At 34.3% G+C, this 13,588-nt stretch overlaps 1 protein-coding gene across 1 annotated transcript in view; it reads left to right on the forward strand.

Moving 5' to 3' along the window:
• Positions 1-295: 295 nt before the first annotated feature.
• Positions 296-13,588, forward strand: part of LOC107697424 (adhesion G-protein coupled receptor G2-like) — a 25,080-nt gene continuing 11,787 nt past the window's right edge. Inside the window, exons 1-22 of the mRNA XM_016498195.1 lie at positions 296-435; positions 2,233-2,330; positions 3,358-4,043; positions 4,149-4,227; positions 4,443-4,513; positions 4,815-4,942; positions 5,297-5,327; positions 5,425-5,462; positions 5,566-5,690; positions 6,009-6,120; positions 6,237-6,304; positions 6,487-6,528; positions 6,632-6,732; positions 6,841-6,878; positions 7,099-7,132; positions 7,225-7,253; positions 7,348-7,469; positions 7,550-7,676; positions 8,534-8,745; positions 9,901-10,120; positions 10,314-10,470; positions 10,900-10,944. Coding sequence (XP_016353681.1) covers positions 368-435; positions 2,233-2,330; positions 3,358-4,043; positions 4,149-4,227; positions 4,443-4,513; positions 4,815-4,942; positions 5,297-5,327; positions 5,425-5,462; positions 5,566-5,690; positions 6,009-6,120; positions 6,237-6,304; positions 6,487-6,528; positions 6,632-6,732; positions 6,841-6,878; positions 7,099-7,132; positions 7,225-7,253; positions 7,348-7,469; positions 7,550-7,676; positions 8,534-8,745; positions 9,901-10,120; positions 10,314-10,470; positions 10,900-10,944 — 2,631 coding nt within the window. The 5' untranslated portion in view covers positions 296-367. The remainder of the gene's footprint in view (positions 436-2,232; positions 2,331-3,357; positions 4,044-4,148; positions 4,228-4,442; positions 4,514-4,814; positions 4,943-5,296; positions 5,328-5,424; positions 5,463-5,565; positions 5,691-6,008; positions 6,121-6,236; positions 6,305-6,486; positions 6,529-6,631; positions 6,733-6,840; positions 6,879-7,098; positions 7,133-7,224; positions 7,254-7,347; positions 7,470-7,549; positions 7,677-8,533; positions 8,746-9,900; positions 10,121-10,313; positions 10,471-10,899; positions 10,945-13,588) is intronic.

A 13,588-nucleotide genomic window follows, 5' to 3' on the forward strand; every position in this document is an offset into this window, starting at 1 on the left:
ATGCTTGAAATGTGCATAAAATATAAGGGTATATACTGAAAAATAGGATTATTATAATGATTTATTGATTTACAGTTAACATTTAGCTTTGCTAGAGAGGAAGTGCACTACCTGTGCTTTGGAGGCTGGGTGTGTGTTGAAGTTTTGGGTTAAGGGGGGTGGTGCACATAACTCAGTCTTCACTGAAATGCTTCACAAGACAGTGAAACCTGAGCGTCTCTTAAGTTACTAAGAAACTTTTGTCTGTTTTAGATTTTTCTGATGTCTGGAAGGACACACTTTGATAGGTGAGTTCCTGTTATTCTGTGGGAAAGCAGGCTGCGGCTGTCAACAGAGACACATTTTTGTGTGAGAGAAGAATATATCCATGGTTTGGTGCGTCTGTACAGATCATGATGTGAAGCACAGCAGGTTGTCTATGCAAGTGTCCACAAGGTATGTGGTGTAAAATGAATTAACATTGTCAATGAATAAATAGATATTTAGTGTTCATTTTATGATTAAAATTTAGCCATGCACTAAAAAAACTTTGGACTGTACAATTTTTACTTTTTTATCTATTGGTTTGGTAATGTTTTATGGACTGTTGCATGATATGTATTTGTTTTGAGTTTATTTTATATTATTTATTGTTAATTATAGGGCTAGGTAGTACATTTTTCATTTAGTTATACATTATAACTAAATTGTTATATAAATGAATCATACTGAATATATAATTAATTATATATTTAATTATATATACTGAAACATTACTTTCAATTGTAAGTTATGTAATAATGATAGACTAGTTAAACCACTGGTACCTTATCAAATAATCGAAATACTGTCTAATTTATAATAGCTTATATATGGTATTCAGTATATACTACTTATTTGAAAGAAATTAATACCTTTATTCAGCAACCAATCAAATTGATCAAAAGTGACAGTAAATATATTTATTATGTTACAAAATTTCTATTCTGTTTCAAATAAATGTTTATTTTTAAATCTATTTATTTATGATTCCTAAAAATGTATCATGGTTTCCACAAAAATATTAAGCAGAACAACATTTCAACATTGATAATAATGAGAAATGTTACTTAAGCACCAAACCAGAATATTAGAATGATTTCTGAAGCATCATGTGACACTGTAGTAATGGCTGCTAAAAATATATTTTTTGCAAATTTTTTTTTTTACTGTATTACTGTATTTTTGATCAGCTTTGGTGAGCAGAAGAGACTTTCAAAAACATTTCAAAATCGTAAAAATTAAAAATATGAAGGTATTTAAATTTCCTTTAAAAAATGATATACATAAAAAATTATGAATTAAAAAAATATTTAGCATTATTTTTCACTTTTTAGAGTGATATTTTGAACATTGCAGCAAAAACGAAGAAAAACACTGTTACATTTACTTTACATTTATGCATTTGCTAGCACCATGCTCTACAGTTTGAGCTACAGGGAGGCTAATATAGCTATTCATTAATACATTATCGTTTTTCGGCAACACTTTAGAATAGGGAACACTTATTCGCTATTAACTACGACTTTTCCCTCAATAAATTCCTAATTTGCTGCTTATTAATAGTTAGTAAGGTAGTTGTTAAGTTTAGGTATTGGGTAGGATTAGGGATGTAGAATAAGGTCATGTAGTTTAAGGCATTAATATGTGCTTAATTAGTACTAATAAATGGCTAATATTCTAGTAATATGCATGCTAATAAGCAAGTTAAGAGACCCTAAAATAATAATGTTTCCCTTTTTTTCTTATATTATTTTTTTATCCTGCCTAATAACTGATAACATTCACTTTTTGTTATTTTTCATTAGATCAGTTGTATTTGTTAGAAATGCACACGCTATGGATTTTCCATTGAAAGCTCTTGACAATCCAGGCTACAGGTTAAATAAATGTTTGTGAATATTCTGTAGATTCAGCCTTATGTATTTATGAAATGTGTTAAGTTAGGTATTAAGTTAGCCATATTGAAGTAACTGAATGAAATATGAATTGAGTTGAACCAGGAAGCGGATGTGTTGAAACTTCATGAACTTAATTGTGTTACCTGCTCCAGTCTTTTGTTTGGGATTCATGTCATGGCTAGTGTATTGACTCAAAGTGTGAATCACTACAGGGGTGTGACAATCACTGCAGTTACATTTTGGAATTTGTTTTTTACTTATTACTTTGACACTTTTGGCACTGTTGCGAAGTGAGTTTAATTTCTGTATCTAGAGGGATGGCGACCAAACGATTGAGTAGATGGAGTTTTGGATTCTGGAGCCATCTGGATTATGTGTTTTTCCTGTTCCTGTTCCTGCTGTGCCTTCCAGGTGAGTTCTGATGTTTGTATAACTGTGATCATTATACAGCTCTACTTAATTGTAGGGATTGTCCTCCTGTTTGCTCACCTATTATGCCACAATACCATTTGAGTTTACAGAATAAAGGTAGATGATGAAAATATAACGTCTATTTGCACAATGTTGTAACATTAAACAATGGCTTGTGTAAATTCTAATGGAGATCCAGAGTTTTTCAATATCCGGTACTCTGCATCTGGACATATGCTGCCTAAAAGACTGCTATTGAAAATACTTCTTTGTTGCGTTTATCTAACTTTGTTTTCTTATGTATCTAATTTATCTCATTTTAGGTTTTTCCATTACAAATGATGCAATCAGTTATGCAAAACCTGATGATCATGTAATTCAGAATGATTCAAAGAGTGATTTTTTATTTATTTTTTTACTTTATTTCCAGGTTTACTCAAGTGTATATTAACTTATTTCCCATATTCATTATATTTAGGCCCATATATATGAGCAGTAATTTGTTTAGACTATGCATATTTGTTTGCATGTCTCTCCTAGTGTAAAGAGGAACATCTCAGTATTCCTAGGAGTGTATCTGAGTCATGTAAAACACGGGCTGTGATCACTTTGAAACACAGTAGCTTAACTGAATCAACCATACAAATACAGCTCAGTCAACCTGCTGGTCATGTTTTAAGTCTGGCACAAAACAAAAGCCAATTTCTACTTATGCTTATGAATCAGCTAAATGGGCAGACAAAAAGAAAGAGATGGATAAAGAGTAGCCCCTCATCACAAAAACAACAACAGCATGAAGTGAAAAAATAAAGGCTGATAATGCTTACCAGAGAGACTGATATTTGATTCTTTGATAGACGAAATAATGAAGTTTCCAATAGCTGTGTATTTATTTATTTAAAATGCCACAAATTCTAATGTGGCATATTCTGATAGAGATCATATTGTGTCTAAATTCTTATAACACGATGCATGTTATAATGATACATTTGTTGTAATTTAATCTTTTCTGTATTTTTTCCTGCAGTAACATCAAGCACAAATGCCACAACAGTTGGGTTTTCAGCCGTCACAACACCTACAGGACCCCCAAATTCAACAACAGTGACAGGAGCAACCACAGCTAACATTACCACAATGCATTCATCTTCAACCGAAGGTCACAGTAGCTCATCAACACTGCCATTAACAACAAGCCATGTTACTGTGCAAAATACAACAACAATGGTGGAAACCACAGCCACATCTTCTAACATAAGCACAACAATCCCAGCAACAACATTTACGAAGGAATTACATAGCACTGATAATCGACCTGTGGAAACCACACCATACACATCCACTGAAAACATGACTTCTTTTGAAACAACTGCAAACTTCACATCCACTGAAAACACGACTTCTTTTGAAACAACCGCAAGCTTCACATCCACTGAAAACACGACTTCTTTTGAAACATCTGCAAACTTCACATCCACTGAAAACACGACTTCTTTTGAAACAACCGCAAGCTTCACATCCACTGAAAACACGACTTCTTTTGAAACATCTGCAAACTTCACATCCACTGAAAACACGACTTCTTTTGAAACAACCGCAAGCTTCACATCCACTGAAAACACGACTTCTTTTGAAACATCTGCAAACTTCACATCCACTGAAAACACGACTTCTTTTGAAACAACTGCAAACTTCACAACATTTACAGCAACAGTAAGTACTACAAATACACCATTATTAGCACCACAGTTCCATTTACATCCTACAGTATGTTGTCAGGCACCATATTAATAGACTCATTACCAATATCATCTTCAGACCGAACCATCGTCCTCCGCCAATATAACTGATGCAACACCACTGCTGACAACCATTAACCAAACATTAACACCATCTGGTAAGACATACAGTATAAAGATCTGTCTCTGTGTGTATTCAACCACAGTTTACACTTTTCCTATCATATTCATTTTTACATTTCAGTCCCCTTTAATTAATACTCTTTTTTTATTATTTAATACTTAATACTCAGTCATTCTTGTATTTCAAGAACATTTCTCAAAGCTGTCAGCATGGATACAATGCATAACTGACTCTTTTGTTATTTAATAGTGTTTTACTGGATGACTATATCCTATGAGGTAACAGTAGGACACCAACGTGAACAAAATCTCAAAACAATGGTAAGTTCAGGAATGATACTTACTTGGGGCAAGTGATACTGATAATCAGTTTTATTTTCTATATCATAAACATGTATTATTAGGCTACTGTTAATAATATTGAAAACATATATTAATATTAAATTAAATTAGAATTGTAATAATACTGTCAATTATATCAGAGTTAAAACCTGAAGGACATGTAAAACAATTATAATATAAAGACGTGTGTACATGTCAGTGCAATTCTCTGTCATTCTTTTAAATGCAGTAATATCACAGCTGTCTGCAATGTGTGTGTGTGTGTGTGTGTGTTTTTTAGTTTGAGTGGTTGTTCAAAGGCAACCTAGACGCATGTGCAGTTTCCAGTGAGACTGGTACTGTGGAACGTTCTGTGGTGTCACAATCAGACAGCATATCTGACGACGGGATTTATAATGTGCTCACCAGGTGCAGTACACTGTGGTGACCGTAGTGATAAATGCATTTATGAATGTTCATAGTTAAGGCCCTTTGTACATATTAGCACTTTCAAACCTAATAATATTTATAAGCATTATGTAATTTGTTTGCTTTCTTAAACTTAAAAACAAAGAAACAAAGAAACAAAAAAATGAAGGTGTTTCATGCTTAATGGCTGTTGTTTTATTTATAAGTTACAGTAATAATAACCATATAATGAGTGATGTTTTCGGTTGCTATTATTTGATTCACACAAGATCAGAGAAGTTGAATCCACTGTTGACGAGGTTTGCTGTGCTTTGAAAAGCTGTGTAATAAATTAACCATTTGTCTTTTCTGTAGTTCAGAAACAAAGAAAACGGGCCTGTTTGAAGTAAGTGCAGATTCAGGAGTCATGGAAAGCAGCACATAATATTTACATAAGATTTCAAATAACAAAATAAACATATGCTTTTATTTTCCACTATTAGGCCATGGAGTTCACATGCGAACCAAAAAATATTACAATGTTAGTATCAGTTGTTGCACTAATCCTTTTTTAAACATATTCAAGCAATACATGATTGCACTTCAATAAACTTCTCTTACATCATCCTGGCGCCTTCTGACAGGAATGCACAATGCAATATTCTTCTGAAGCTGAGTGCTCCTGTCAGTGTTTGCTGCATTAGAGACATAATGAAACTGACAGTGACACTGGAAAGTGTCGTTGTGGTGGGACAAATAGAAAGAGTGGGTTAGTAAAATTCTTCTAATTTTTTTTGTCTTTTAATTTCTAAAATGAATTCATTAATAATAATGATTATTATATGTTGGATATTTTGGTTTAGAATGTATTAATATTTTATATTGTTTTATATAGAGTTTAAAAACAATATCTTGTTGGTTTCTTTTATTAAAATGTTGACACAAGCAGCAATGTCCACCAGATATGGAAATAATAATTATTATTTTTTTAAGTTTTGCAATAAAATACAAATTGTACTATTTTAATATCATATAGTCTTTCTAAAAGATGTGAGTATTTGACTGGGGTGGATATGTTTTTGCACAGGTGTGTGTGCGGATAACATAACACAGTTCTCAGCTGGACAATATGACAAATGCAATGAGACAGTCAAAGTGACTGAAGATGTATGTAGTGCAAAACCACAGAACATCTCGTGGTAAGTTTAAACTTAAGCTGGAAAAGGATAGTATCATGTACCATGCTTAAATTATTGCTATTTGAGTAAGGTACAACCTAAAACCATCGTCTCATTTCTTGTCTTTATTTTCGTAGTGGAAACAGTACAAATGTGATTTTTCCGTTGGATACTGGTGTTCAGGAGATCTGTCCTACTAGGCCACGTAAGGCTTCTTTTATCCTCTTTAATAAACCTTCTGTGTGCTTTAGATTCATTATATTTCATTGCTCAGAAATGTGGCATACTTTAAAGACCTTGTTGGTTTTCAACATGCACTGTTAATAAACAACTATTTACGATCAATGTGCCATGATGTTTTAACTTATCTTTTGTTTTTCCCTAAAGCACCGCAAACATGTAACTGTTCCTCACACTGCAATAACTCAGGTAAGACAAGTTTATCATGTAAAGAGTCTGTAAATGCACAAAAAACTGCTTCAAAGGGTAAATCAGATCAAATGTTATATTTACATGTCCTCCTCTATTTTAGATTTCTACTATTACCATTTTAACATTGCTTCATCCACTGAAATTTTATACGCGAGATACGAGTTTTCTGACTACTCGGAACGCCAGTACGTAAGTATCAAGGTTATTATTAAAGTCAAATCGCTGGATGTTTATTCATAATTTACATACTGATTTGTAATAGTTTTGTTGATCCTTAAATAGCTTTTTGTTATTTTTATTTTTCTACAGGTTTATCAGTTGTTGAATGCAGCATGCAGCAACATTTCGTGAGTTAAGACCATTGTTACTGTATCTTTTTGCTTTTTTTAAATAAAAAATGTACATTTATTTGCCAAAGCAATTAATGGTGCAGCCATTGTGGTCATTGTCCCTGAAATTGAACCCATGATACTCTACCAGCTGAACTGCAGGATATACTATTATGATAAATACTATAATAATACCATAGTCCATTTTTAACACTCCTCTTTTACTTCTGCATTTTAGATCTGCATGTAACATGTTCAGAAATCACATTCAGGTAAGTTATCTTGATGTCAGTCATGAAAGTAAGAGATGTCTTTTGGTCATAGAATGGCATAGATCTCTTATTTGCAATTCTGACTCCTGCAGGACGTAGGTGTGAGTGATCGCATAGAAAGGTATGTTGAGTCTCACTGCAGCATGATTTTATGCTAAAGTTTGTTCTACAGTTGATGGGTGGTTAATGTACTGCTCTTTCCTCTCTGGGCCAAGCACTTGTCAAGTTATAGTGAAACTAGACAGAGCAATGGACCTGTGTGATGTTCGCACAGCTGTAGAGGCCATCTTTGAATCTCAGAAAAACTTCACCTTCAACGGAGTTGTGAGCAGAGTAGGTAAGTGTCTTTTGTAAACATAGCTATGTATCAAATTATTTTCTGAATATATCTGATGACATACTTGTGATTATTTTCAGCTATCTGCTCTTATTCTTCGGATCCTTTAAGAGAGTATTTCATGTGGAAGCCATCTTTGAGTACAAATTTCAGTTCTGAAGGCTTCTGCATGGAGTCAAACAGACAAAACTTGTTGACAGATTACTGGTTAGTAAAGTTCAGTGTTTTCTTTGCATACAGTGTGTCATATATGTCAGTAGATGTGTGTATGCTGTTTGTATTTATTAGCAGTATTCATCTGCCACAAACACATACAGTATACAGTATATGTACTGTAGTATATGAATGAAGGTGTACAGGATATATAATCTAAAAACCTTAACACACACAAATACACACATGTTGCTGTTTATGTTCTATGGGTTCATTCCATAGACGTAAAGTTTTTTATGCTGTACACACTGTATAATGGTTTTTATTTTGAACAAACTGTCATTTCTATCCTCGTACCCTAACCCTACCCCTCACACAAAACTTTCTGAATTTTTTAGATTTAAAAAAAACTTCATTCTATATGATTTATAGGCTTGTTTCCTCATGGGGACCAAAAGATGTCCCCACAAGGTCAAAATTTACTGGTATTACTATCCTTGTGGTCCCCATAACATACGGAATACCAGGACGCACACACACACGCACACATTTTGGTTTTTATGGTTTACGGGGAATCTCCATAGGCGTAATGGTTTTTATACTGTACAAACCGTATATTTTATCACCCTACACCTAAACTTGGCCCTCACGGGAAACGTTGTACATTTTGAGATTTTCAAAAACAAATCATTTAGTATGTTTTTGAAGCCTTTTGAATTACGGGGACACAGGAAGTGTCCTCATAAAACACCTTCACATTGTAATACCTATGTCATACGAATGTCATTATACAAATTTGTGTCCTCATAAACCACATAAACATGCGCGCACACACACACACACACACACACACACACACACACACGTGTATATGCGTTTTCTTAACAACACTTTATTTCATATGTTTACAGCTTAACAGGATTGGAAAGTATGGCAAGTATAGTCATTCCCTTGAATGGCAGCTGTAATTCATCTACGCCCATGTTCCAAAACATTACCACAACCTCTCCATCTTTCACAAGTACCTCGCTCTCGAACACAACCACCGTCAATGCTACAGTCTCCACAACAGAGTCCAACTCTGTGAATGTAACAACTTCACCTGCTAATGTAACAGCCTCAGGTAATTAAATACGGTACAACCGGGATATGTGAGGGCACATTTAACACCAAATCTTTTCAAAGAACAATAATAATAATGTCAAAATGCAGTAAAATGTATTCATACAGTTTAGTTTGGGGACCAGTTCTCACTATTAACTTACTATTAAATACAACTTTTGCTTGAATAAACTACTAATTTACTGTTTATTAATAGTTAGTTGTTAAGTTTAGGTATAGGGTTAAGGGATCTAAAATACAGTCATGCTGTCATAATCTGCTACGGTACGGGAACACGGAGCAAGGAACGAGGAGACCAAGAGTACCGAAACCAAGGAATTTATTAATCTTCACGGGGAATCACACGTAGCACTGTAGACACAAACAATACCGGACGCTGGAGCACACACAGGGAACACTATTTATACACACAGGAGGAGGGCATGACGAGACACACCTGGGAGCAATGAAACATCATGGGAAACACCTGGTACAAATTAAACATGGGAAAGGAAGGCACATGAGGAAAACAACCACAAAACATGGAACAGAGTCTGACACATGCAGAATAAGGCATTAATAAATGCTTTATAAGTACTAATAAACAGCCAATATTCTAGTAATATGCATGCTAATAAGCTAAATAAACTAGTTAACAGTAAGAATTGGTCCTTAAAATGTTACCTTATTTAATTTTATTTTATGTTTGAGAAATTGAAGCCTATTTTAGGACCATCAAGGTTTTATTTTTAATATTGTGACATTATTTTTTTATGACAGTTAAGCCAATAAAAAAAGCAGTACAATTTGTTTTAAATAAGCTTAAATGAAAGGCAATGCAATAAAAAGCAACATGATAAACAAATATTATACAATTTTTTTTTCTTGCATTACAATACTGACAGTGACTTTTTTTTTTGCATTACAGTAATGAAAATTGATAATAACGTCCTAGGTTTTATTTTATAATATTCTATTTCATTCCTGATTTTGGGGTAAAATGTGACTCAGACATGTTCTTGGCCGGTTTAATGCGATTCACCTTGTTACTGTCACAAATTCAATGTAATTGTTAATGCTGTTTATTGAATGAAAAGACAAAGAAGCGTTTAAAAATTAATCGGGGATCAATCAATCGTCCAGTCGACTGAATTTGTACCTCTTCTTCTTTGTATAGTGTCCACAACCATGTCAGGGGCATTAGATGCTGAAGGACTTTTGAAGTTGAGTGCAAATGCCTCGTCTTTAAACGCCACTCAGGTGGAGCAGATCTTATCACAGCTAGAGTCACTCCTCTCTGGGCACAACGTCAGCCTGGCTCTGGCAAACACCTCCGTCAGTATTGTCAACAACCTCCTCGATGTTCCTGTAGCTGTAATGACTCCTTTCTCAAAGAGGTGAGACACAATCATCTGTGGCCAGGTTTATTATTATTTTGTCCCATTTAGTAAAAGAATTGAGTCAAGCCTTAAAAAGGCCAACGTAGAAAGTACATTTACCTAAATTAAGCTTTAACTGTACATGAGATTCAGTAAAAAAATATTGTCTGATATACTTTATACAGTCAGGCTGTTTGTCTCTGGTTACTAGGGCCATTGGGATTGTGGACACAGTCGGTCTTAAACTGGTTGTGTCAGGGACTAGTCAGTCAATACTTTCACAATCATTGGCTCTGGCAGTGAAGAAAGTCAATGGGACCAACTTTCAGGAGACGTCCTTCTCGTTAATCGAAACATCTAGCGTGCAGGTAACATTTCCATCATTAATTCTGATTCAACTTAATTAATTTTACAGACTATATATAATGGAAATGCTGCTGTTTGGTAGCTAATGTAGAATAAGAGAATAAAAACAGAGGTACAGTTTTGTAGGCTGGCCCTATACTGGTTTGATTTTAATTAAATAAATAATAATAATTATTATTCAATTTAATTAAATTATTAAATAAATTAATTAAACTAATATTTTTGAGTATCTCAGAGTAGCCTTTGCCAGGCTAACTGCTTTCATTATAGGCATTTTTGACAATGATCAATTTTATACCACTTTATATAATTATCATGGCTGTTCACACTACACACATGAAGTGATGAAACTGTACATGTTGATGAGTACAATGATTTGGGTTTTATGGGTCAAAGCACCTAATTTGGTTGTGCTGTGTTTGGCATTACAGATTCGAGGTTACCCCAGCCTGGAGACTGAAGACATCATGGTTCAGGTTCGGTCCACTCCTCTGGGTTCAATCATCCTCCCAGCATCCCTCACACAGAACCTCACGACAGAACAGCAGCAGCTCGCATCTAGAGTCCAGTTCAACTTCTTCCAGAAGAGCACCTTCTTCCAGGTCTGAGACAGAGCAATGCTTTTGATTCAAATGAATTGGCTTTGTATTAAGATGACTGCTGCATATTTGAAATAGCTGAATGGTGTAATGTGAGCTGATAGGATATATGACTTAGTCTAGATATTATCTGGCTAGCACATCTCAAAACAGTATATGCTTGTATTGCTGTAGTAATTGTGTTAAAAGCTTTAGTTTAATTAATGTGAATTTGATCAGAGCCACAAGTATCTCTGAACTCTTTTTTTTATATTTCTGTTTAGGACAAAAACCTAAATGGACGTAAACTAAACAGCGGGATTGTGGGTAGCAGCGTGGCTAACCTGAGCATCTCTGGCCTACGAAAGGAAGTGCTGATAACCCTGCGAAACACAAGGCCCATTCCGGTGAATATAAATAGCATTTATATCACAACAGACATAAAACAGATTTGTAGTTCAATACAATGCTGATTTCTTGTCTTACTCTCTTTTTCCTTCACAGGCTAACTATGTAGCTTCCTGTGTATTCTGGGACTTTGGATTAAATGGTATAAGTTGTCTTTTAATGTTTCCTTCTTTACCGAATAGACTGTTTTTGTTTTTTTTATGGTTGAAATGTGCATTTTAACCATTGATTATTGGTTAACAGGTGGCTCAGGCGGCTGGAATTCTTCTGGGTGCCATGTGCTTAATTCTTCTGCTGAAGAAACTCAATGCGCCTGCAATCACCTTACCAGCTTTGGCATTCTGCTAGTAAGTTACAGCACAAAGAATCTACATCACCTGACGTTTCTTTTTTTAATAAGACAATTCGATTCTTTGGGATGTTACAATTGTTTGGTTAAATCTTGCCTGACAGGACATTTCTAAGACTGTCATCCCTGAAGATCATCTCAACATCCTGACATTCATTACATTCATTGGCTGTGGAATCTCAGCTATTTTCCTGTCTATCACTCTGCTCACTTATCTGGCCTTTGGGTAAGGATCCCTGTGAGATTCACCATTTAACTTCTCTTTTATTTGAATGTATTGACTTTATTATTATGTACTATTAAAATATTATTGACTTGGATTTGATGCTTTACATAAGCTCTAGATTAAAATTCAAAACTGCAATGTACACTAATAATTTGGGGTCGGAAAGATTTTTTAATATTTTGGATTACCAAGGCTGCATTTATTTGATCATAAAATATAGTTAAAACTGTAATATTGTGAAATACTATCACAATTGGAAATCAAGTTAATTTAGCATAATTTCACACTTTTTATCACACACATATAAATATTATTATGTTTTATGTTGTATTATTATTATTATTAATATATTATGTTTTTGAAAGCTTTTATTTGATCAAAACTACCGTAAAAGCCGCAATATTGTGAAATATTATTAGAATCAGCTGTTTCAGCCGTTTTTCAGAAATTCTAATATTATAATATTTTTAGAAATATTATAATTCTAATATGCTGATTTTATGGTGAAGTCTTCACTGTGAAAGTCTTTATTGTCACTTTTGATCTATTTTAATGCATTCAATTGCAATTTAAGTTGCAGTACCAACTTTTGAATGGTAGTTTATGTATAAATGATAATATATATATATTGTTTTTTAAATCTCTCTACAGTAAATTGCGCAAAGACATCCCGTCTAAGATCCTTATTCAGCTGTGTTTGGCCTTGCTGCTGCTAAACCTGGTGTTCCTATTGGACGCCTGGCTGGCTCTGTACCCAGATGCTGTGGGTCTTTGCATCTCCACTGCTTTTTTCCTGCATTATTTCCTCCTGGCGTCCTTTACCTGGATGGCACTGGAGGCCGTCCACATGTATCTGGCCCTCGTCAAGGTGTTCAACACCTACATCTCCCGCTTTATGGTCAAGATAGGACTTGCTGGATGGGGTACGTGACTGATTTGTTACTTACATTTTACCTGCACAAGGTCATGTTTTGTCTTTGAAGGCTGCTTTGTTGAAATAGTTAAGTCTGTCTGAGAGCAGATGAGCTCAAAATATTTTGTTTCTTTAAAGGCATTCCTCTCGTCGTAGTCATAATTGTCATAGCCGTTAACAAAGACAACTATGGCCTTGTGACATACGGGAGATATGGAAACGGAGCGACTGATGATTTGTGAGTAATCCCAATCCCAATTTTTCTCAGCACTACATTTATATAAAATATGTGACCCTGGACCACAAAACCAGTCTTAAGTCGCTGGGGTATATTTGTAGCAATAGCCAAAAATACATTGTATGGGTCAAAATGATAGATTTTTCTTTTATGCCAAAAATCATTAGGATATTAAGTAAAGATCATGTTCCATGAAGATATTCTGTAAATTCCCTACTGTAAATATATCAAAACTTAATTTTTGATTAGTTTTGATTGATTTTTGATTAGTAATATTCATTGCTAAGAACTTCATTTGGACAACGTTAAAGGCGATTTTCTCAGTATTTTGATTTTTTTGCACCCTCAGATTCCAGATTTTGTCCTATCATAACAAACCATACATCAATGGAAAGCTTATTTATTCAG

Source organism: Sinocyclocheilus anshuiensis, unplaced genomic scaffold (genome assembly GCF_001515605.1).
Source record: "Sinocyclocheilus anshuiensis isolate Anshui unplaced genomic scaffold, SAMN03320099.WGS_v1.1 scaffold939, whole genome shotgun sequence".
In the NCBI taxonomy this organism is placed as follows: Eukaryota; Metazoa; Chordata; class Actinopteri; order Cypriniformes; family Cyprinidae; genus Sinocyclocheilus; species Sinocyclocheilus anshuiensis.